The sequence below is a fragment of the Anguilla anguilla genome, chromosome 5 (assembly GCF_013347855.1).
Source record: "Anguilla anguilla isolate fAngAng1 chromosome 5, fAngAng1.pri, whole genome shotgun sequence".
NCBI lineage: Eukaryota > Metazoa > Chordata > Actinopteri > Anguilliformes > Anguillidae > Anguilla > Anguilla anguilla.
The window spans coordinates 22,949,347-22,975,502 of record NC_049205.1 but is presented as its reverse complement, the minus strand read 5'-3'; the positions used below and the strand labels follow the sequence as shown (position 1 = coordinate 22,975,502).

Genomic DNA, 26,156 nt, shown 5'->3' with positions numbered 1-26,156 from the left:
ATACAGCAAATGTCCTTGCCGGAATTAAACGGGGAAACTGGCATTAAATTAAGAATTAAAGCAGCAAAAAAAAAAACATTGGTTAGCACCCAACTAAACTGTTCGAGTATTTGGAACATCAACATGTCTATTTTAAGGCATTTTAAAAGGAGACAAGGTTATTATTATTTTTTTACATTTTAACGTGTATTTAAATAAGTTATACCTATATAACTTTTTATCTGTAAAAGCAACATTTACCATAGAATGACCAAATCTATGAAACGATGTAGTTTAGTGTTTTGGAAATGTATGAACTTAGTTACTTGTAATGTCTTCTGTGATTTATACTGGAATTGATTTAGTGTTAAATCAATTTACTACGCTATTCGTGCATAGCCTGCTAAATTATTTTATTTACTTACCTGATTTTAATGTTGCTTTGTGGTAGTTGCTATAAACTCTAAAATTTGATTTGAGGTGGCTTTAGTGACATTTTAAACTGTATTTTTCGAAGAAAAAAACAGGGTGTTGGCTTTTAACTCTTTGTGGTGAGTGTGGGTGGGAGGAAATGCATAAATATTTCCAAATCTTTTTGCCATTTGACTCTAGAATTATAAATATGAAATTGTGAGCACAGTGACATATCCCCAACGTCCATTATCGAATAGGACTGTTTCCAATATTATATTGATAATCTAAAAGTCCTTTTTTTTTTTTTTTTTTTTTTTTAAATTCAAGGTCAGTGTTGGAGAGTGTCAAAACAAAATTAACCTGATGACAGGAGTAAATGCTGATATAGATGGCTAGTATTGTTGAAGTTTTCCATACGTCATAATTAAGAGTTTTTCTGTCTTAAATGGTTATAATCCCCACAGTTTGTATGTGTACTAAAAGAAGTGCCACAATTTCACAGTCCATTTCTGTTTTAGTACATCAAGCTTTCAAATGAAACGTGGTCTTGGACAAATATAAAAATAAATGTGGTTTTCAGCTGTGAACCTAACCTAAGTTGAGTAGCCTAATGGTTTGTTTTTATTATGCACATAATTTCAGGAACTGTTCATAGTTTTTCAGTGGATCAAATATATAGTTAGCCTTTTTATTTACGTCCTCAATACTATAATGATAAATGGGATTACATTAGTTGTAAGAGACTTTTGAGTTCTATTTTTAAATAAAAATACAGTCTGGTTCAAAGTAAAGCACTTCTACCCAGAACAATAACAGTACTTAATTTTAAGATGCCTGCTGGCCATTGGTGCTTTGACTAATGCCATTTAACTAGTTTATTTACATAATTGCAGTTGGTGAGGTAAAAAAAAAAAAAAAATTTGTTTGAAGATGATTTTCATAAATGGTAATAAAAAAACTGATGTATTTACTGTATAAAGATGTGCTTGCGAAATATATAGATTCTAGAAAATACTTCTGGACGTAATGTTCCGTGTTTAAGCCACAGACATAGATCACTTGATGTAGCATTTTTTCTCTAATAGAAAACACTTGTATTGGTGTTGATTTTGATAAAGCTTTAAAGTTGTAAGCTTCATTTTTGGTTTGTTTTTTGACAATCCTCAATTTTTATTTCAGGACTAATGAAGTACTGAAGCAATAAAGACAAATAAAGGAGAAGTCGCCTGTTTTGGTTATAGGACGGTGAGACTGATTTTAAGTGAACTGCTTTTGCCCAATAAATGCATCAAAATGTTTTTATTTTAAGTTGCATTCTAATTAACAGCAGCATGTGCTGTGTGTTTGCAAGTCATGTTTAAGAAAATGTTTTTTCTTTGTTACTAAAAGTGGACTCCTTTACTTTTGAAGGTTTTCCTGAAGAGCACCGCAATGATATCAAGAGCAAGGCCATAGAAGAATCGGAACAAAGTAGGTTATCTTCAATTTTTAAATGTACATATCTTAATATTTTCCTCTGCTTATAGCTGAACATTGGTGGCATGGTTTCTATGCATGACAAATGAATCCCATTTTGTACCCCCCCCCCCCCCCCCCCCAAAAAAAAAAAAAAAACCCAACATTACTATTGTGATTACTATACACAATAGTTGGATGGTTGGTTCTATAATGATCTTAATACACTTATTATTATTGTTATTATTCTTATTAGGTTACAATTTAACATCTGCTAAAACATTTGACCATTTTAATACTTGCCACCTAACAATTGAGAGGGAAATCCTGTTAAGGTAGGGCTGGGGTGGGGGAAGGGGGTTGTTTTGCATTAGGTGGGAGTGGCTTAAGATGTTTGGGGAGTTCCAACATAAATGCCCTCATGTGACATGGTAATGAGTGTTGCACTCACAGGTTCAAAAAGTGTAGCTTTTTCAGAAGTGAATTTTCAACATGTATGTGAATAGTTACAATATTTTTGTTATTATATTTTAGTAGCTGTAACATCTGTTAATCAGTTTAACACAGGTTTCTCTGTATGGTAGAAACATTGGTGTAGAATGTGAATTATAGGTATGGTTAGACATTGTCTGTTTAGGGTTTGAGATTAACACACATGCCACTGTGAATTCTCACATAGTAATGTTTTTGCACAGGATTCAGAAGTGGTCCAGCCAAAGGAGCCCTGGCATTTGTAACAGTGAAAACAGCCTGGTGAGTATCTCTTTGGTCATTGTTGTGGGTAAACTTTCAAATTACATCAGGTGTCTGTCATCAAGGTTAGTTAAGGTTGTCATTATTTTATGTTCAATTATTGATAAGGTTCAAGTAATTGGAAGGGACATGGGGTGTAGTATAATGAATGGACGCTTGGTCTATTTATAAGATTGTATTTCAAAGATTATTATGAATAAATCCTACACTGTTAGCGCTGTGTGAGAATACAGATGGTCTGCCCTCACTAAATGTTCTGGAGAGTTCTGTGTACTCGTGAGCTGCTCTTAGAACCTACAGATCAACAGCTACAGAGTTCTGTGTATAACATCAAACAGAATTTTTGTTGAGGTTATGGTCCTTTGAAATTGTGCCCTGGTGGTTTAGAAACGGGTCATAACTGGGAGTTTACAAGTGTTGGACTTTGCCATGTGCCCCCTGAGCCATGGCACAACTTTTACTTTGTGTTGCATTATGTTTTGCTAACATGAAAAATCTAGGCAACATTGATTGGTTCCATGAACACCTGGCTGATTTAATTTTTTTAACAAAAAAGCTGAATGTCATATGCATTGACTATAAATGAATGAAACGACTTTAATTTATTTATTAATTCATTCCTTCATTTATTTTGGTGATTTGAATAGGATTGACAACGAATCTCAAAATGCATGTCCAAAGGGACCTTTATAACCTGTGATGAAGCTGTACGATTTTTTCAACCCTTAAAGCAGTGGTTCTCAACCTTTGTCCTGGGGGCCCACTGTGTATGCTGGTTTTTGTTCCAACCACAATTGCTATCCCGGAATTGTAACAAGCTATTATTTTTCCTTAATTAGGTGCTTTTCATGTCAGGATTATTTGCCCACTTAAACCACCTTGTGTCAGAAATAGCTATGCATGCCATGAAGAATAAAAGTCCCATATTCACATTGTGCTATATTGTAGACGATTACATAGAGGTTAAAAAAACCTTTTAACTAAAAATCTGAATAAAGACTGAGGCAAATCAACAGGTTCCTAATTGGGTAAAGTGTGGACACCTGGCCTCTAAATCTAATCATTTGATAGATAACGAAGAATTCTGAAACTAAGAAAATGATAACAAGTCAAACCTGTATTGTGCTAATTAGTTTAAGGGACATATTATGCACATAAAGCACTTAAACACATGTGTTCAGCAACCTAATTAGGAGCCTATTAATTCCCCTCGTTAATTTGATCTATTAAAAAATGTTACCTCTTTTTAAGTGATTGTTTGCAATTACTTAAAAAGCAACACAGTAACACAATGGGATTTTATTCTTCATGCCATGCACAGCAATTTCTGACATAATGTGGCTTAAGAGGGTAAATAATTCCTCTTAACACCTAATTAAGAAAAATGAACAGCTTGCTAAAGAGATTGCAACTGTGGTTGGAGCGAAAACCAGCATACACAGTGGGCCCCCAGGACCGAGGTTGAGAACCACTGCCTTAAAGGGAACTCCAGCTGTTAAGACTTGTATGCCTCAATATGTTGTAAATGCCCTCAACTATGGAAATATGTTGTAAAAACCACACAAAAGATTTCAGTTAATTTTATTTATTTATTTATTTATTTATTTAAAACCAGCCTTTTTTGGAATTTTGACCTATGGAGGTCTCCATTATTTTAGATGCGCAGTGCACTTTGGGTAGATGATGTAAAATGGTTGCACTGAAGGTTAACTCAGTTGTTTTGTCCTAGAGTTGCGTTTATTAATAGTGAAAAATATCAATACGATGCCACAATTTTTGTGTGATGTGATACACAGGATATCTGTGAATAGGGTGGATTCAATAAACATCTTGGTGTATCAGCACATATTTAGGGATTGTGCATTTAAAGGAGGTATTATCGCTGGTTTAAGCTCATTTCGTTATTATTGATCCACCTCATATGTATATTCAGTTTCACCAAAAACAACAGTTTGACCCATATGGTCAAGTGTCTTTGAACGGCTGCTGCTAGAAAGTGCAGCACTTTACAACAGGCAACTTTTCCATCTCTGTTGGCATAGGCGAGCAGTTGCTGCACAGACACCATTGTCTCCTCCAATCTTCATCGTTTTGATTTATTTAGTGAAGGCTGTCTTCAGTGCTTTACTCTGGAGTAATGTCCCGCTTTTGCTCGAATCGAAAAGGCTGAATAGAAGACATTTTCAGTGCTACTCAATGGACAAGAGCAGTGGACCGAGACCCGTGTAACCATTTGATGTCACTACCCAGAGTGCATTGTGACGGTAATAACAATGGCGAAGGATTAAAATTTTTTATTTTTTTAATAACTAAAATCTTTCATGTGGTTTTAATAACATATTTATATAATTGAAAGCATTTACACCATATTAAGGCCGACAAGTCTTAACAGGCAGGGTTCCCTTTAAAACGCTTCTCAGTGATTCACTCGTAGCCACATGACCATTTAAATGCAGTGAAGAAGATGGATGAAATGTAGATATTTGCAGTATTCTGATGTTATTGTTTTGATGCAAATTAAATCATTTCAGACTTTATACCTTAAGTTAAATAAATAACCTTTAAACCAGGGGTGGGAGATATGGCGAAAAATATATTTGTAAGCTTTTTGCTGATATTCAGTACCCATCTTGATATTAATGCATACGCTGAAATGGCTTGAGTGATTTTCATTATACTTAATGTAAACGGCCTATATGTAGTGCAGTCAGATGTGCAGTACTTGGGCATAATCTCTTTTAGCAGCTAATTCAATAAAACAATAACAGTGCTCAGACAAACTTATGCTTGCGCCAAATATTATTCCAAATAAAAAATGAATTAATAAATAAGACTGCAAAACAAGTTGCACCAAATGCAACATACAAAACTAATGGATGAGTGTTAAATGAATATAAATTGTTGCACAATGGCTTTGACATGAACAAAAATTTGCTTCTGGTATAATTCCGTAAGGCTAGCTCATTGTTACCGTCCTCCTTGTCTGCCAAACAGCCGTACTATGAACATGTGAATGTAAAGGGATAGCCCAGATTAGTAATAACCCTAATAACTGAATTAACAAAATCCCAATTTAAAATATGGGCAAAAGATAAATACATTGGAAAACATCTGTCAGATCTTGCATGGTTCTGTATTAGCCTCTCTCTGTAACTTTCTTTGTAACATTTGTTGACTTTGGAGAGTGTGAGGATACAACGTTATTTTTGGTAGCAGTCACATGACCAAAGAAGGTTTCGTATTTTTTGATTTTGCACATACAAAAGCACCCAGGTTACATCAGATGGGGTGTCTAATTACTGTTCCACTGTTCAAACTATCAAACTACGATCTGAATGTCACATCATGTTTTAACAATAAACACGCCACACGTTTTAACAATAAATTCAATTTAGAAAAATCTGTTTCCATCACTTAGGTAGCCTACACTTAACAAAAAAAAAAAAACAATACACCACTTTGTTAACAACCGCATTAGTTTTCGGTACAACCTGCAATAAAGGCTGTCATTAACAAAGCATGCGCTTCAGGATCATTTAAATAAATGAATATGCCATGAATATTCTGAGTGTGTGTACGGAAAATAAGGATTTATCCACAATTTTAAATGTCAATAAATTCTGCATGATTTTTTATTTAAATTTTGTTACTTGCCTAATATCCAAATTGAGGAGAACTGGCTATATCTGATGGTTTAAAATTGTAATTACAAAATGTTTTTGTGGTGTGGGGATCATGCATCATATGCCAGTGGTTAAACTGAACACTGGGTCAAGCCTAGTATATAGTCATTAATTACTTTGTTCAAAGATTTATCCAGATCTATGCAACTTTTTTGCAGTGATCAGATTCTATCTCTCTCTCTCTCTCACACACACACACACACACACCTAAACCCAAGATATAGAGGATCACATTACCTCTGCATTTGCTAATGATCCACATGATCAGATGTGGTATTTTGAGCATTTATTACCACCTACATGTGTCGTGTTTTGATGGGGTAAGATTCAGTTCAGTTGTTCTGTGAACATTCTGTATGCATGTGTAAATGTCTTATCTAAATGCATGGAAATGTTAGATTCAAGAGTTATCCTAATCTGTTGAATGTGTTTGCTTTTGTTGCTCAGATATGCATGGATTAAGATCGTGTGAATTAAAAAATTGTGTAAAGGTTCCAATACCACCAAACAACTGCATATTTGCAGCTGCTGTTAACTAATTAGGCCTAATTAACTAATACTAACTAATTTTTCTCTTTTGTAATGGTTGTATCCATTGGCCTCTGGCTGCACTGAGCTTGAAGTTGGGCAGCTATTTCTTTTGATTTGAGGCTCTCTGATGAAAATAGACACCATATCACTAAGAACATTTTTGCACAGAAGCCCATCCCACCACCTCCAAAAGAAACATTACCCAAGAGAAATTTGCAGTGCTTAGACTTGTTAATTGCATATTGCATAACATCAGGGTTTAAATATACATATGGTGTTTTGGGTACCAAAAGGTCTGTGCTCTTGTTAAAACTTGCCTTGGCTGCTAAAATAACTTGCTGGTGAATAGACATTTAATGGTCTGCCATCTAGCTGCTGTTTGAATAAAAACAAAACAAAAGCCACTGCTGTAAAAATTTCTGCATGGAGGCTTCTTACAGGCTTGGATTTCAGTTGAATTTTAAAAAATGCATTTTTTTTTACCTTTGGGATTGTCTTGCAATAAACTGCCTTATTTAGCTATTCATTACATGTACAGCTTAGACATTTACCTACAAAATATAGTGACCATTTTTATTGTTCTGGCAGTAATCCAAGTACTTTGGAGTTTAACTAGCCAACTTGTATATTAGCAAATGGTAACTTGACATTCCACATTGCTCAAGATGGCCGTCTCTGAAGAAAATAGCAGCGAACAAACTGGACTCTTCATTTCTACAGAGGACAAATGGCCGTTGCAAACAGACCCCTGAAGAGAACAATCCAGTCATTCTTGGGGTTGGTGGGAGCAGAGGCCTGAGTGCACTTTCCTCCTGGTATTCAATTTCTATAAACCCAAGTACATGAATCATGCTTTTCCAGTGAATGGACCATTTATCTTCGCAAACGTTACCAAACCATAAACTCACCGCTTGAAATATTATGCCTCAGCTTCAGATCGAACTGAAATAACGCAGGACCACACATTAAGGAACTTGGAGCCAAATTTTCTTAATTTGCCTAATAGTTTGTACTCAAAAAAGAGATTAGGCTCTGTGCAAGGGTAGCCTGACCACAGTGGCGTCCCGTGACTTTCGCTAGCCCTGTGGTATAGTACACTTCCTGCAGAACCACTGCCCCAGCCATTAAACTATGCTGGGGTGCAGCTGTAGTACAGTATCCACTCATTTTGTAACCAGTGACGCTGCTGAAGGCTACTGAAGATTATGGTGCAAGTACAACATTTTTGCCGACTTTGATCAGGAAGCGTTTATGTTAGGCTGGTCTGTGGTACAAGCATATAAACCCCAACCCCTGTCCCCTGCCCTCATTGAATTCACTTCATTCCAAAAGTGCCACCTGTGTATAGTCCCCCCCCCCCCCCCCCCAAAGGCTGGGCCAAGATCTTTTCTTGTTCTTTTTAGCTTTTTCACCATCTGGTGAACTGTCTGCAAGAGCTCATTTGGATATCCACATTTGGATTCTTGCCATTGGTCTATCTGTGACTTTAATTTCACAACACTCTTTCTGTTCTGGCATTGATAGTTAATGACCACTCACCCTTCGACTCCATTTCCAAATACATTGCCACTGTCTGAATATATGGTTTGATTTAGTTTTATCAAAACTTGAGATGGAAATTTTTGCTTCTCAAATATTATTGAAAATGTGAAATTTTTTCACAGTCCATGGACATGTGAAGTTATTAAAAATGGTTGAAAAGATTTTATTTTCCTTGTACCTTGAGACTGATTATACTAGTCTAGTAAATATTTTTGCTGTAGTCCCTGCTATTTTTTTTTATTTTTATTTTTTTAACTGGAAGCCAGTTCAATGAAATGGTAAAATACAACCATTCTACAAGCAGTTGCTTGGCTTTGTTCAACTCATTAGCTGGTTGGTGCAGTCCCATCGCTGAACTCCCACTTGTCCTCTAAAAAAGATGTTAAAGCCAATGACCACATATAATGAAGTTCTCAAAGTTCTGCAAAACAGTCCTCTGCTTTTCACAATTCACATGCACATGCAAGCTTTATTTCAATGGATCTTAAAATGTTTTATCATTAAAATCTTTAATTTATTTGAAGTATATACTTAATATTTGAAGAATATCAGGCCTACCTTGATTTGAATTAGTGTGAACTGCTATCTTTGCCCCGTTTACCCAGTACCTCATACTGATCTGCATGGCTTGTCTGCACCTAAAATGAAAATGCTACTGCAATGTTATTACTAGTTAAGTACACAATTATGAATAACAAACATTCAACTACTGACTTAAGTATGCAAACTAAAGCATGATTACATTAAAAAAAATTCTAATTAGTCAAGGAGATGCATTTTCTCAAAAGCGATAAACTCACATGGTCATGTTTTAAATGTAAAAGCATCAAATGATTAGTCGGTACAATTGAATGAGTTGAGTTGTCATTCCTTCCACAATGTCTTGAACCATAAATTCATTAGACATGCAGAGGCAAAAGCATCCAGTTTTTAAAGTATTGAGTTGTGGGAATCAATGATTTTTCTTTTGTTTTTGGGTTCTAGTTTTCTGGAAATGACAGACATCTGCTGTAATTCAACTTTACTGTTTTTGAGAGTTGAATGTTGTATGTATTTTGACTGGTGTGCTCATCTACCATCTTGCGGACTGCTGCTTCCCATGTATTTTTCTTTTTGGAACTATTTTTTAACTTTGTGGTTGAAACGCAGCAGTCCACAAAAAAGAAATGGGATTGTATATGGTTAGGAATGCCAAACTCTTTCCCATTTTGTGCAAAACCATTTAAGAACATTTGACATATGACATCATTTGCATAGCTGTCACAAATATGTGGGAAAGACAATGGTGAAATATTGATTATGAGCATGTGCATTTCTAGACTTCAGTTGGCCAATAGAGGCATATTTATGCTAAGCTTTATTTTGTGGTTGTAGATTTTGGTCACAGATTAAAGTTTGATCAGAAATGGAGAGGTTTTTGAGTACTGCAGTCTATGGATGTATGACTTCAGGTCATAGTTTTGTGGTGCAAGTTTGTATTATTAGAGCTTGATCTCTTGGATTTTATGGTATTTTGTTATGAGGTATTGTGTTATATGTAATTTTGCAGTATTAATCATTGGCTAATTCATGGAATTTAAAATGTTTGCCAACTCAATTTTCAGATTAATTGCCGACTATTTTTCCTCAACTTCGTACAAGGTCATTTAAAGATATATATATATATATATATATATATATATATATATATATATATATATATATATATATATAAAGCCTGTTTGGCGGGAGGGGGGGAGTTAGTGGCAATAGTCATTTCAGTCATTAAATTTGTGCCTTTTTTATTCACCCAGTTAATACAAAACATTTTCACAGTAATGTTATGTCATACCCTGCTGATTTATAGATATTGCGTAAATTGCTGTTTTTGACATGCATTTTGTGTTTACAACTTTTCCCTTTTTCCTTTAATTCCCTTAAGACCACTGACACAACTGAAGAGATTGAAGTGGAGACTACTGGTATGTCACCAAGATGCTGCCTCCTATCTGTGGTTTTTGGCTTTACTTTCTCTTTTGGAAATGCTAATTTTCTTGACTTAAAATGACACTATCAGCTACATCATTGACTTTATTCTATGTTTTTCTTCTGGGAAATGACAATGACTGTAAAACCAATTTAAGTGCTTTGGATGTTTCGGTCAGTGTTGCAGTACAAACCGTGTTTATAAAGTGATTTCTTGCTTTTGTAGTGCTTCCAATTTTTAAAAGAATTTACTCTGTATTCTAATGTCAGTTATTTTTTAAAACATTGATTTGTTTTGATGGTGTTTAATAAAAAAAATTTGTTCACTGTACATTTTTTTTCCAATTGATTTTTTTTATGTTCATGACATATGAATGCACGGTCCACCAGCTGTGGTTATTAGAGCTAACATTTTAAGATTGTTTCTTCACGTTCCTATATAAAGGAGGGGAGGAAGTTGTTCAGATGTCTAAAGCAATTTTGGTCAATCTGTTGTCAATCATTTTAAAATGGTACCTTGAATACAGCTTGATGGTTTCTGAATTTAGGTTTTTTTAAAATCAAATGATATGCTGTTCCTCATGTGATGGCTTCCCCCTGTTCATGGTCATTAGTCTGTGATGTTCTAACATAGTGGTTCATTGGGCTATTTGTTTTTCCTTAAATAAAATGTGTGTTTGTTTAATTCAACTAATTGTTGGTTAGGATATGTCCTTCTGAATGGGACAATGGTTTCTATCCATCAAACTGACCCACCTTGTTTAAACTTGTAGAGATTTGTTGTAGTTTACCACTGCTACCAACCCACTTGACCATAAAGTTATTAATTCCAATTACATGGATCAGTCTTACATTTTTGAGGTACCACAAAACCAAATGTGTATGGTTGGCTCATGAATTAATGTACATTGGGTAATTTTGGGGTGCTATATGGGGTCTCTACTTTTGAATAAGAACATTCCCCCATGTCATCCATTTGTACAGTGGTTAATTTAAATATTTCTGATTTTTTTGGCTTTAAGGAAACCTGGTTTGCGATGTTATGTTGAAGAGATATTTCAAAATGGATGCAAGCAGTGGCTTTGGCAAATTAGTTCTCACTATTCAAAAGTACTTTTTCCAAATAGGCTGCTTGCACAACTATACAAGTCAGAATGAGTTTAATCTGATGCGAAGGCACTATCTTGTAATGGTGTCCAATACTCTTTTGTGTTGCTTCTATAAAATGGCTCCAGTCGTCTCATTTCCTGTCTGAACAGGAAGTGATGGCTCTGAGACTTTAAAAAAATCAAAATATCTCCTTTTATAACCATAACCTCCCACTTTTTGCCATGAGAGGGGCTGGTTTAGGACACTTTAGGAGTCATGCCAAGGGATGGGCTGAAGTTATATTGGATTTATTAACATATAATTGTAGTATTTTCAGTATAAAATTAAAGGGGTGGGTCTTTCGTACATCACCTGGGTACTGGGGTAAATGGAAAGAACGTCAATCAAAGGCTGAGCTTTCAGAGCAGGGAAGGAGCTCTAGATGGCGGCTGAGCCTTGGAGCGGAGAGCGCATTGAGAAACGCTGGGCTTTCTCAAGCTACTTTCCAGCAACTAAAAAAACTTTGAGCCTTCCGCAGGGGCTAATGAAAGAAAATATAGATTGCTTGCGATTGATTTAGTCAAAAAAATTTAAGCCGTTTTTGTGTTAAATTGACTCTTTCGTCGAGAGGAGTAGGCTACTGTGCTGTCTCTGCGCGAGTCGTTGTTTTCCCAGCCTAGCACCAGGCAGCCATGGCGCACCTCCATTTTTAGACCGCTCCGTTAACGTGCTTCTGTCTCTACTTACGTACGGTGGATATTTGTAACTAAATTTCAATTCGAATATAACAAACTTATACGTATATATTTTAAACGAATTGTTTTCTTTTTCGAAATCGCGAAACGGAATAAATACTCGTTCGACAAACGGGAAAGCAAGACAATTCTACCTGTTTGTACTTGGAATCGGTATGTTTACAATGGTCTTTTTTTCATTTATCATGCGAATTTTATTTCTGAAATAGTTTTTAAAACGTCTTTTGTCTTATGACGCAGTTATAATGCATGACTCTTGCTGGCTGCCTGCGTGTATATAAAAAAATGCTTTCAACACATGGTTATGTTACATTGATGACTGTGATCACCTGTCAATTGTTCATTGATACTTTACAGTATTTACATTATCGTCTAAAACGTCCGGGACAATGCTGTTCTGTTTGTACAGTGTCGTCGCTACGTCGAGGCTTTGCTTTTCTCATTGCAAAAGACAGCAAATGTAGCCTAACTTGGATGACATCTTACCTTCCTTTTAACATTTGACAGTAAATACCGGGACATCAGATCACCTCAAATAAAAGTTTTCAGGATACACGATGATGAAGAATAAAACTGTAAAACAGGAGGAAGAAGGCTCTACCCAAAGCAATGCATCAAGGTACGATCTTTTAAGTTTTTTCTTGCCCTTTTTGACATCTGACTTGATTGTTTACCTTGTCAAGCATGGGTGCTCACCTGTACACGTTTTTAATGGCCGGTTTCTTCCATTTACTTCTATTTTTGATCAGTGACCTTGGAATTGTTGAATAGCCACACCCTATTTTTTTCTAGCATTTCTAAAACTTAAGACTAGATTCTTGGGCCCAAAGAAAGCATCGGGCTTTCGATAGTGAGCCATCCCGACGAAGTCTTCAGGCTTTTTGGAAAATCCGACACATGATTTTAGTGATTTCGTGCCCGTTTGTGAGAGCCTAAAATGACCTTGTCTGATTAGTAGGTACTGCAATGCACCATCTTAGATATAATGTTAATTCCCATTTAAAACATTTTAAGGGGTTTTCTCATCACACGTGGTTAGGTAAGAAAAAAAGAAAAGAAATTTCAGTAAAAAAAAAAAAGAAAAGAATTAAGGCATTTACAGAACAGGACCCCTCCTTTGTGATTCCTTAGATTACTGGCTTGAATGAAGTTAGACCGACACAAACCTGAGTTTGTGTGTAGTTTTAATAGACAAGGAATCAGTGACTTGAACTACCTCTGTTTTCCTGTAAGACATACAACCATAGTCAGCATTTATAGGCAAAGCTGTTGATCTCTGAATGAATGTATAGGCCTTATCATCATACTTTAAGTTAAGTAGTTGGTAAGTGAATAACATACTAAAGATTCAAAAAAAGAATTTTTCTCTTGTAACAAAGTTTTTCCATTATGTGGTGATATTTTCTAAGACTAACAAGTTTTAGTGACAAAACTTATACAATCTGAACATGATTTGCTAAGAAATGTAAGCTATATTTATTTAACATTTCTTTTTATCATTTTATTTTATAAAAATGTTTTCAATATGGTCTGCAAAATGATTTTGTCACCATTTCTGTAATAAATGTATGATTTTTAATGTCCTTTGTACACATTTTATTCATTCCTGTCTTACGCCAGAATTAACAGTTCACACGCATATTTGTAGTTTAAAGTGTGCTTTTATCTGATGTATTTTCATACACTCATTCATAAAACTGATATAACAAGCAAATGGTACCCCCAAATCACCGTTCTTAGTCATACAAAGTTGTAGTTGGGTCATTTAGCCTATTGTGTGAAACTGCTTCCTGTATTATGTACAAGGTGGTCCGGTGGTCTTGGCTACAGTCTAAACACGTGGAGTCAGGTGTTTGTGTGTGTGAAGTGAAAATATCCTCCTCAATTTCTTATTGATAAAGCACTGTAATGATTGGTATCAGGAGAGTTTTGCACTTCAGTAAATGGTATGGAATATAAAAGGTATATAAAGGTATTCTAATCAAGTCAGTACTTTCTGTTAGTGTGTGTGTGTTTGTATGTATGTATGTTTGTGTGTATATATAGAGGAGTGTGTGTGTATACACACATGAAGAACAGATTGTTAAGTGTGTGGCAAGAAACGGAGCGGCTCTAAACAACTGTGGTCACAAACTATAGGTCTATAGGATGGCATCGTACTTAGCACACATTCATTTCAGTACTACAGAGTAGCATTTTACTTTCAAAGTAGGAATCAAACTGAAAGAACAGTATAAAATTCAGATCACGCCAATCAGTCAAGGCTCTCTTAGAGTTGAGTGAACTGGTTGTCAGAATTTTGAAGCTGAATGCTTTGACCAGTTGCTTGAATAAATGGCCACTCATCTTTAAGAAAATAATTGAACACTTGGGTGCTAATAACGTCCTGTCAGTCACTTAATTCTGCATGATGCAATTTCCCATATGACATGTCTGGGCTACTCAGAGTAAAATCGTAAGATTCCAGTGCAGTTAAAAAAATGAATAAATATTGCTGCCGTGTGTCAATTTTCTGTTCTATTAGTCAATGAGAGAGTGGGATAATTTGTGATATGAACACATCTAATTTGCATCTGTCTCACCTGCAGTAATGGAGAACTATTGAGAACTATACTGTGTATTGATGCTTCACTTCATAAAAGTTGTACATGTATGGGACATGTACATGTATGGAATGTCTATTAATTTTGTGTATTGTATCTGGTGAGTACTTAATTTTTGTGGTCTTGGCTTGATCAGAAAGCTAGCCAAGGTGGGAAACAATCTGGTTTTCTTTAAAACACTTCCTGAATGGTAAGTATTTGATTAAGCTACCTAGCAATGCATTTCTTTTCACAATTTTGAACATCACACAAAATGTCACCTTTTGAATACCTTATTTGGGGACGAAAAACAAGGTAAAATTGGACAACCAACCATACTGCTTTGACCATTGGTTGAATTGAACATTCTGACATTTTTGCAAACTGAGGCTCAGGAGATGATGGAGAGTAAACTGAGTGAAATGCTCATTGTTAAATTATCTCTAATAGAGGGACATAGGGTACATTTTATCCCTTTTTGACTTATAACCTCTGTTAAAATTGAATTGACCCTGAACATTAAATTGAATGGTCAAACTCAACTTCCATTTGACTTTTTTATTGACAATACAATATATTGCACTGCTTGCTGAACAAATGGATAACTTGTAGTGTTAAATCCCTTCAGTCTGAAGACTGACTGCTTGGACAAGAATTAATGTGGTATATTCATTTGTTATAATATGAATCCATAATATGAAATCAGGCCCTGCAATCTGTTGTGTTTTAGGCTGTGTTTATTGGGAAGACTGACATTTAACAGGTAACAGTCTTGTTGAAGGTAGAAAGTTCAGCTCAACAACCATGGAAAAATTCCCCCAAAGGGTTAATTTTTTCAGTGTTTAAACTTTGCTTCTTTTTGAGGCAGCCATTTTATAGGCTGAGCTGTATAAAGAGTACTAGTGTACATTGAGGCTCACAGCTTATTCACTGCAATCCTGTTTTTCCAGAAAAAAATCTCATTGTTCCTGATGAAAAATTGTTGTATATGAGCACAGGATTTTCTAACCAGTGTGAGTGCTTTTCATATTTCATTAAATGGCTGCATGTCCACTTCAAAGTCACAAAATGGCTCTTGGTTTGTGCCGCATAGCTAGTCAGACATGCTGCATTACACTGGTGTTCTTGGAACTACAGGAAGCTGGAGTAGGAAGTGGCTCAAAGGTCATTTGGGTATGTTGTGAATAGGGATTGGTTGGCTTTCCTGCATAGCAACTTGACGGCCAGTAGAAAATCAGTGTAGCTGTGTATGTCCCACCCACCCACATCTATTCATTATTTGGAGATGCAGCCTGCCTGCCTTCTGTGGTATTTTCTTACAGGCTTGCAGTGAGGATTTGTGGCTCAGCATTTTCAAATAACTATTATTTTATAGTGGAAAAAAAAATATTTAAAAATTAAATGTCAAGGTTCAAAGCACCATCCAAACATATTTTTTTATTTTGTAAGGGCAATTTGTCGTGGTAGTGTATTGCATTGTTCTGAATTGCATGAATTATAGCTCAGCTCTTTACAACATGTGGGCTAAACGATCTTAAGCTTCTGTTTGACTGGAATGATTTGCCTCCTGTAATGTTTCGTATGGAGATAAGACACTGGTAGGTCAAAAAAAAAGCAAAGAATGGAAGAACAGGTATTGAGAGGGTGTGTTTCAAAGTTTAATTGTACATTACATTAATTACAAAGACATGATAATTTACTGTGGCTTTATAAAATATTTTTGTTAAAAAAAATTCAGTAGTTTTGCATGTACTCTACATGCAGGTTTAATTTGCATTTATTTGATAAATTCAAAAAATGCAAATTAGTTTTTAATTTTTATTTTGACCTGACTACTTAAGGCTGTCTGGGTTGGCATATTGTACATGTATTTAATAGTGAAGCATGAGGCCTGTACATAAAGGAAAAATGATGTGTGAACTCCTGTTAATATTAGGTACCCTGAATACACTGATACTCTGGGAATTAAGGAAGCATGATTCAACGCAAATCCATGGTTTATTTGTATTTCTTTAGATCAGATACAAAATACTGTATGCATATGAACCAAGATTGAGATTCAATGGTGGTAGTACTCAGAATATTATTGTAGGTTTCCCTGTATTCATCTTGACATCTGTGAAGGTTCAGTCACAAATGCATATTCTTGCCTGACAGGAGACACATGTTATAATATGGTTAATTCTTTAAGTGAACAGGCAGATTAAAAGTTCACAGTACTCCAATTGCAACAAATGATGTGAATGAATATTACATTTTTTTAAAAAGTGGGACATCATTTATGTTGTTTGTTAAATAGAAAATAAGAGTTGTAAATATGTAGTAATATATTTTGTGGCTGTTGATGAAGTGATGATGAGGGGTTAGCTGCTGATGAGCTATTAAAGCGACACATTTGGCTATGCTCCAGTGTACATGAATATTTATATTGTGTTGGGGAAGAGTTCAATTACACAATGATAAACTACCAATATGTTTAGCAAAAATCACGACAACTTGTTGTAAGGACATATAAACGGCGATTCCAGTCGTCCCAACTGAAAAGTGGAACCTTGCATAGTTGCTAGGTCCCTCCAAATAACTTTGATTTTCCATTTTTTTAAATAACTGTAGGCCTTTCACCTACAAACGTCCAAGAAAAGATAAAGGGACGTGCATTTTGGAGTTCGAGTTACCTCATCTGTTTTAAATTAAACCACGCTGTTTTCACAATGCGTTTGACAGAGCTGAATTTATGCATTCTTCCTAAACACATAGGCTAGTTCTGTTTCGTTTGGGGAAAGGGATACACGTTCAGCACTACAGTAATTAATACTCGTATTTTACCCAATTAAAAGTAGTTTTGGGTATTTTTAATAGTGGGCATTGGGCACTTGATATCTGACTTCACGTTCCCAAGTGAAATACCCTATCACATAAACCATATTTCACCTCGCTGAACACGTTTTAGTTGCTTAATACTTCATGGCACCATACTCATAAATCCAGAAAGAAAACCTATTTTTTCTTGGACCAAAATTAAGTGTGCGAGTTTTCAATCTGGATGCTCTAATGTGACATTTGGACTCTGCACCGTATGCCAAGAACATTTTTTCTCTGTGGTACCATGCTTCACATATCTTTATTCCTCGTGACCTTTAAAAAGTGTAATGTTAGGTTTTTATTAATCCATCAAGTAGCTGATAAGTTACAGTTGAGGCCAAAAGTTTACATACACCTAGGCTAAAGACATTCAAACTCCACACATTTCATGTTACCATACATTTCCTGTGTTAAGTCAATTAGGGTATCTACTTTATATTTATATGAGGTAATTTCGAAATAATAGCAAAGAGACAGATGTATTTCAGCTTTTATGTACTATATCAGATTTTCAGTGGGTCAGAAGTTTACATACGCTTTGTTAATATTTGATGGCATTGCCTTTTAATTGCTGAACTTGAATCAAATGCTTGGGGTAGCCTTCCACAAGCTTCTCTCAATACTTTGCCAGAATTTTTGCCCATTCCTCCTGACAAAACTGGTCTAACTCAGACAAGTTTGTGGGCCTCCTTGCTCGGACACTCTTTTTCAGTTCAGTCCACACATTTTCTGTGGGATTCAGGTCAGGGTTTTGTGATGGCCACTCCAATACTTTCACTTTGTTGTCTTTAAGCCATTTTGCTACAACTTTGGAGGTATGCTTAGGATCATTGTCCTGCTGAAAGTCCCAGTTGCGATCAAGTTTAACCCTCTAGCTGATGTCTTGAGGTGTTGCTTCAGAATTTCTTGATAATCCTCCTTCCTCATGATGCCATCTATTTTCTGAAGTGCACCAGTCCCTTTTCCAGCAAAACACCCCCACAACATGATGCCCCCATGCTTCACAGTTGGGATGGTGTTCTTCAGATTAAAAGCCTCATTCTTTTTCATCCATACATAGTGCTGATCATTATGGCCAAACAGTTCAATTTTAGTTTCATCTGACCAGAGAGAACTCCTGCAAAATGCTAGGTCTGCTAGGTCTTCGTCCTGGTGGTCACCTGCAAACTTCATTCTGGCTTTTTTTATGCCGGTCTTGGAATATAGGGGCTTCTTCCTTGCGCGACTGCTTTTCAGGCCATGGCAATGTAGGATTCTCTTAATGGATGTTGTAGGTACTTTGGTACCTGATGCCTCCAACTCCTTCACCAGTTCCTTTGTTGTTGTCATGGGGTTCGGTTGAACCTCTTGGAGCCAAGTTTGTTCAGCCATGGGAGTTAATTTGTGCCTCCTTCCTGAATGATGCAGTGTCTGTTAGATTTTTATATTTACATGCAATTGTTTGTACAGATGCTCGTGGTACCTCCAGTTGTTTGGAAATTGCTCCTAAGGAGGAACCGGACTTGTGGAGGTCCACAATTTTTTTTTCTGAGGTCTTGGCTGAGTTGCTTGAATTTTCCCCTGGTATCAAGGGCAAAAAGGCAGTGGCTCTAAAGTTAGGGCCTTAAATACGGGCACAGGTACCAGTTAACTCCCAATTATGACAATTAGCAAATCAGAAGCTGGAATTTCTGGAATCTTCCAGACTGCTTAAAGAGACAGTCAACTTGGTGTATGTAAACTTTTGAACCACTGGAATGCTGATATAGTGAATTAAAGCAGGAATAAATCTGTCTCTATTTGTTTTAAAAATGACCTCTGATGTGAACAAAGTACATGCCCTAATTGATTTGCCAAAAGAAATGTATGGTAACATGAAATGTGTGGAGTTGTGAAAAACTGGGTTTGAATATCTTTAACCTAGGTATATGTAAACTTTTGGCCTCAACTGGAATGTCGATCAGATTCAGTATTTTCCCACAATTGAACTGATCAAATCTTTTGTCTATAATTTACCAACCATTATATTTTATCATAATGCAGCACATGCTTTACGATTGTATTCCATGTGTTTATCTGGTTTACATTGAGGTGTATATATATAGCTGCCAACCTGAAAAAATGTTTCCTGCAACAGCTTTTCAGGAAAAGAGAAAAGTAGTTTCATATCAAACATTATATTGGACTGATTTATTTGTATATGGTTTTGAATAAACTGTTGTTAACTTTACTGGTACAGAGCTGTGAAACACCGGCAGTACACAACTGATGGTGCAAAATTTTTATCTAACAGAAAAAATGGAGCTGCAAGTTTTTTACTTTATACTTACAATGGCATTCTGTCTTCATGTGTTGGTTTTTAAAAATTTATTTAGAGGCTTTTGTGGTACATGATGTACCAGGGGGTCCTTGGTGAAAAAAACTTTCATGAATTTTTGTTTATTTCCATATTTCATAAATCACACATTTTAGACTTAAGTATACCTCATCTTGATTACTTCCTGATTGATATTGCTATCAATGTAATTATTAAGTGTTTACAATGCACAAAACAGCTATGTGGTTTTTATACAGATTCAGGAATCTTCCATGTTCTAGTGTGAGGATGACTCCTACAACCTGTAGTGGGCGCCAGATAATTTAAACATTTTACATTTACATTACATTTAGTCATTTAGCAGACTCTTATCCAGAGGTTCTTACTCAGATTACTTTTCAACATACAATCACTTTATACAACTGGATATTTACTGAAGCAGTTTGGGTTAAATACCTTGCTCAAGAGTACTACAGCAGTGGCCCAGCTGGGAATTGAACTCTGTACCCTTGAGTTACATGGCTGGTATACTGCTGTCATTTTGCAGAGGTGGGGCCCTTCAATTTAGGGATGATAGTTTGAAGAGTTTGAATAGACCATTGTGAATACTCTCCTTTTGACTAGAACAGTCACCTTGGTTACCTACAATGGAACTATAGAACTAATGCTATAAATAGCACTGCCTGACTGAGCACTATCCTGTGGCTCAGCTGTCATAAGCTTAAATTCCTTCAGGTGCCGCAGTTGGCTGAAAGGCCACACTGGCAGGAAGGACGTGCTATTTTCTGTGTAGTTGAATTTGACCATCATCATCTGTTCAGAGGTTACGTCAATACCAGGCATGAAGCAATGCCTTCAACCCCTAACGCCACTGACCCAGGCCCACATTAATATTGTTATGGGCTATAAGAGGGTGTGGCACTGTGGCTTCAGCCTTCAGTCAGTGTGGAGGCCTTCTAGAAACCTTTGTCTTCTCTGGTGGGTGTCTATCTGCTGCCCCCTTCTGGCAGCTTTTATAAACTTCTCTTAAGAAAGCAGAGGGGACTGCTCATGGTTATGGGCCCGCTCATGGTTATGGGCCCCATATTGTTTTGAGACCTCAGAGATACATTTTTTTATGTTCATGAAGTGTTAATTTAAAAATGGGATTGCATGCATCTTTTCAAATTAGGATTTTATGAATTTGTAATAAATCTATTAAATGAGTCTGGCATAATCTGCTGTGTATTTGAAACTAGCTCTCTGATGTGTTTTTTGTTTTCAATTTGCTTCGCTGCTAACAGCCCAGATAGCATGTACCCCAGCTGCCATGCAGTACTCGTCCCATGCAATCCGATAACGTCTGAGTATTTTTAAAGTTACTTTCGAAGAGGATTTATTAAGCCTGAAGGGGGATTGGCTTGGGTTGCTATTTGCAAACAAGTGCGTGCGTAAACAATGTCCAACTTCCTCTCTGGTGATTCCCGCTAGTTAGAGGAGTTACTGCAAAGTGTTTATTTTGATGGCACAGAGGGTTGCGAATGAGAATGTTGCTGAATTTTGTTTTATGTCAAAATGTGTCCTCCCCACATTCCTCTTAAAAATGAAGACCAACAGACCATTTAGTAAAATGTGGCATACGCATGGCACAGAATAAACATTTTAAAATGCTTATTAGTTTTGGCCTGTTGTCATCCTCTTGGATTGACTGGCATTAACCTGTCACTGTGTGTTTATTTATTTTCTTTTAGCAATTCTGCTTCAGAGGAGTCCAACCACTCTGCCTCCGAGTCCGGGAGCCAATCGGAGAGCGAGCAGGGTAGTGAGAGGGCACGGTCCCGCCGCTCCGAGTCCAACAGCACTTTGGACTCTGAGTCTGAGTCAGGTAGCGAGTCTGCCGGCTCAAAGTCTCAGCATGCCTCAGTGGAGGTGAAGGATAAGCCAGTCAGGAAGAAGGATAAACTGGCTGATGTCAAAAAGGTATCTGGTGCTCCTTGCCTAAATCCTGAAGTTTCTCAGTCGATGCTTAATCTCATTACTGATCGCTATTGTACGATGATTTAATCTCCTCCCCATACCAAGCAAGATGGGTTAACCCAGCAATCTTCAGTCCTGGAGAGCCACAGCACCTGCAAGTTCAACTTCATGGCTGGAGGACTGCAATTTACATGGTTTTGTGGCTTGATCAACAGCCAATTTAGGCCTTGGTCTGAGTAGACTTAAAACGGTGGTTTGCAATCCCAGAATCTGTTAGTTTTTCTTAATTTCACTTCTAATGTTTTGAGGGATTATTTACCCTCTTAAGCCATATTGCGTCAAATGGCTATGCATGCCATGATGAATAACAGCCAGAGCCAGAGACGCTCCATAAGAATAGAAATCTATATTCACATTGTGCTAAATTGCAATAAAGATTTTAATGATAGACTGAGGTGGATCAATGGGCTCTTAATTGCTATGCTATTGATAATGAGCCATGGAAGGGTGCCTCCTATGAATTGAACGGTTTTTTATATTTATCCTGTATTGCACATTTGTGGTAACTGTGCTTTCGTAGTGAGGTTTCCGTGGAGATCCTGGGCTCATAAAGGCACCGGCTCACCCTTCCTTTCATGTTTACAGATGTGGGAGGAGCACCCAGATGTTTATGGCGTCAGGCGGTCAAACCGTAGCCGGCAGGAGCCAGCTCGGCTGAATATCGGAGCAGAGGTGAGGGACAGACAAGAAAGCACAGTGTCTACTCTCATTAACACCCACATTGTGCTGAAAGTTTGACGTAATTTGAATGGCTCTTTGATGAGAACTGACAACTGGTTTCAGTGGTCATGAACACCACTGAAACCTATGAAATAAGTTCTTTCATGTTTGGTCCTGTTAGGGGGATTTTGGAGGTTTTTCTCCTCTTTCATCATTTGTCTGACTCAACGCACTACTTTGATCCTGCCTGTTTAGTGAGAGTGCATTTGAGTTAAAATGTATGATTTCTATGACTTACATTTAAATAATTTTAATTTTAATAAAAAAAAATGGATGCTTCTGTTTTGTATGGATGCATATCAAGTTAAGTTGGTTGGCTTGGTTTTGTGTGAGTGTAGTTTTGGTTAAATTGGCAGAGTAGTTTTGTCTAAACCTATTTCACTTTAAATGGCCAATTTTAATTTTTCTGAGTGTATTTGTGGTTACATTAATAGGTTTAGTTCGTACTTGTTTAAGGAAGCAAGTCTGGGACAGGCTCCTTTAGAAGCCCTTTACCTCACCATGCGACCATGATATGAAATGCAAAACTTGCATATTTCGCCACCTAGTGGTTATCACATGAATTTGTTTAAATTGGAATGGCAGGAATGCCATCCCCCCAAGTTATGGCCCCATACCTATACAGCATTGAGATTTTGGCACTTTTCAGGGTTCCTTACTGAAATAACCACACAGACTCTCAGCCCAAAAGTTTACATACACCTAGGCTAAAGACATTCAAACTCATTTTTTCATAACTCCACACATTTCATGTTACCATACATTTCCAGGGTTAAGTCGGTTAGGCCAGGTATCTACTTTATTTCCATAAGAGGTAAGTTCAAAATTATAGCGAAAGGACAGAATTATTTCAGCTTTTGTGTACTATATCAGATTTTCAGTGGGTCAGAAGACCCAGGAAGTCCCAGTTGCGATCAAGCTTTAACTTTCTAGCTGATGTCTTGAGGTGTTGCTTCAGTATTTCTAGATACTCCTACTTCCTCATGATGCCATCTATTTTCTGGAGTACACCAGTCCCTTTTCCAGCAAAACACCCACACAGCATAATGCTGCCACCCCCATTCACAGTTGGGATGGTGTTCTTCGGATTTAAAGCCTCACCCTTTTTCCCTCCATACATAGCGCTGATCATTATGGCCAAACAGTTGAATTTTTGTTTCATCTGACTAGAGAACACTCCTCCAGAAGGCTAGGTCTTCGTCCTGGTGATAACCTGCAAACTTCATTCTGGCGTTTTTATGCTGGTCTTGGAGTAGGAGCTTCTTCCTTGCACGACAGCCTTTCAGGCCATGGCGATATAGGATTCTCTTAATGATGGATGTAGATACTTTGGTACCTGATGCCTCCAGCTCCTTCACCAGTTCCTTTGTTGTAGTCTTGGGGTTCAGTTGAACCTTTTGGACCAAAGTTCATTGAGCCCTGGGAGTTAATTTGTGCCTCCTTCCTGAACGATGCAGTGTATGTGTGGTCCCAAGATTTTTATATTTGCATACAATTGTTTGTACAGATGCTTGTAGTACCTTCAGTTGTTTGTAAATTGCTCCTGAAGAGGAACCGGACTTGTGGAGGTCCATAATTTTTTTTCTGAGGTCTTGGCTGCATTGCTTGGATTTTCCCATGGTATCAAAGGCAAAATGGCAGTGGCTCTAAAGGTAGGGCCTTAAATACAGCCACAGGTGCCAATTAACTCCCAGTTAACTCCTAATTATGACAATTAGCAAATCAGAAGCTTCTAAAAAATCATTACATCAATTTCTGGAATCTTCCAGACCGTTTAAAGGAACAGTCAACTTGGTGTATGTAAACTTTTGACCCGCTGGAATTCTGATGTAGTAAATTAAAGCTGAAATAAATCGATAGGTTCTCTAATGTCTTTAATCGATAGGTTAAAAATGACCTCATGTGAACAAATTAGATGCCCTAATTAACTTGCCAAAAGAAATGTATGGGAACATGTGCGGAGTTATGAAAAACTGAGTTTGAATATCTTTAACTTGATGTATGTAGATGTATGTAAACCATTGGCCTGAACTGTACGTGTGAGTAACTTGGCGTTTTTGTACGTTATATATATATATACCGATCAGCCACAACATTAAAATCACCTGCCTAATATTGTGTAGGTCTCCCTCGTGCTGCCAAAACAGCTCTGACCCGTCGAGAGTTTTTAAAATCATGTGGAAATAATTCACCCTCTAACAATATCTTAGTTTTTTATAGCCCTGTAGCAACTAATAATGTAATAAACTACCAATAGTGTAATAAAAACCAATAATGTAATAAGTAGTAGCAGTAGTAGTAGTTTACTTTATTGATCCCCGGGGGCAATTTGCATTGTTGCAGCATCAAAGCCAACAAAGTAACACAATCGGATACAAATTTACAGTAGATACAAAATATCAGATACAAATATACAGTAGATTCAAATATGTACAGAAATCCAAATATACCGGAGGACACCTTCAGAGGTGGAGTCCATGCCTCGACGGGTCAGAGCTGTTTTGGCAGCACGAGGGGGACCTACACAACATTAGGTAGGTGGTTTTAATATTGTGGCTGATCGGTATTTGTGTGTGTGTGTGTATATATGTGTGTGTAATATATATATATATATATATATATATATATATATATATATATATATGCATATTAACTGTGACAAACTTTCTGTTTTAATAAAACTACATTTGTACTATTGAATTTATGCTCATTGTAAGTTCTGAACACAGCATTGTGTTTGCCTTGATATGTGTAATTCTATGTGTTCTGTGACTTACGCTGGGCGTGTGTTTGTATTTGTGTGCATGGGTTTGCAGGGCAGCAGCGATTCGGAAAGCGAAAGTCCCAAGCGTAAAGGACTCCGGCAGAAGAAGAGAGAGTGAGTATCTGGGAGCCAGGATGGCAGTTGGAGGAAAATGGGTTTCCGGCTCACATATTTACATTTTGGTTTTCATTTATGCACCTTTGCATCGTACTGTCAGCTTATGTGAAATCAGTGTGGATGTGCTGCTGTTAGTGCCAGCGTAAGCAAATGCTAAATGACTGCATTCTGTCATTAATTTGACATGTAAGGAATGCAGGCCTTTCTGCTGAAGGTCCACACAGTCTCCCAAGGGAAAAAAGATTTATCAAGGGACACAGATTATCAGATTATCAACTGTTGTCTGTGCATGTCTTTATGTGTAGAATAGTACATATAGTATGTTTAAAAAAAAATTTATGTGCTGGCATGTCTTCCATTACCAATGTATTATTTCATTTGGAGAAATGGATGAAGAATGTCCCTTAATCATACTTGCCAACCTTGGGACCTGAGAAATAGGGAGATTCTGAATAAAAGTGGGGAGTTGTGGGTGTTGTCTACCAGAAAATGTGAGTTTTTGTTTCCTGCATTCTGGTAATTTGTAAGTAAGAATATAACAAAATAATAAGCATACTGCAACTGGATTTTTGTGTGAAATGGACCTACTTTCCATGTTTCAACAAAAATCCATTTTAAGTGTGTCTGTTCAAG

At 36.7% G+C, this 26,156-nt stretch overlaps 1 protein-coding gene across 4 annotated transcripts in view; it reads left to right on the top strand.

Annotated features, from left to right (window-relative positions):
- chd2 (chromodomain helicase DNA binding protein 2) overlaps positions 1 to 26,156 on the top strand; it is an 81,953-nt gene that overhangs the window by 1,647 nt on the left and 54,150 nt on the right. For 3 of the 4 annotated variants that reach the window (XM_035419555.1, XM_035419557.1, XM_035419558.1), the window contains exons 2-9: positions 1,573 to 1,638; positions 1,804 to 1,863; positions 2,544 to 2,601; positions 10,279 to 12,319; positions 12,674 to 12,785; positions 21,637 to 21,865; positions 22,508 to 22,594; positions 25,459 to 25,520. In XM_035419555.1, coding sequence (XP_035275446.1) covers positions 12,724 to 12,785; positions 21,637 to 21,865; positions 22,508 to 22,594; positions 25,459 to 25,520 — 440 coding nt within the window. In that variant the 5' untranslated portion in view covers positions 1,573 to 1,638; positions 1,804 to 1,863; positions 2,544 to 2,601; positions 10,279 to 12,319; positions 12,674 to 12,723. The remainder of the gene's footprint in view (positions 1 to 1,572; positions 1,639 to 1,803; positions 1,864 to 2,543; positions 2,602 to 10,278; positions 12,320 to 12,673; positions 12,786 to 21,636; positions 21,866 to 22,507; positions 22,595 to 25,458; positions 25,521 to 26,156) is intronic. The other variant, XM_035419556.1, reaches the window with a different exon arrangement.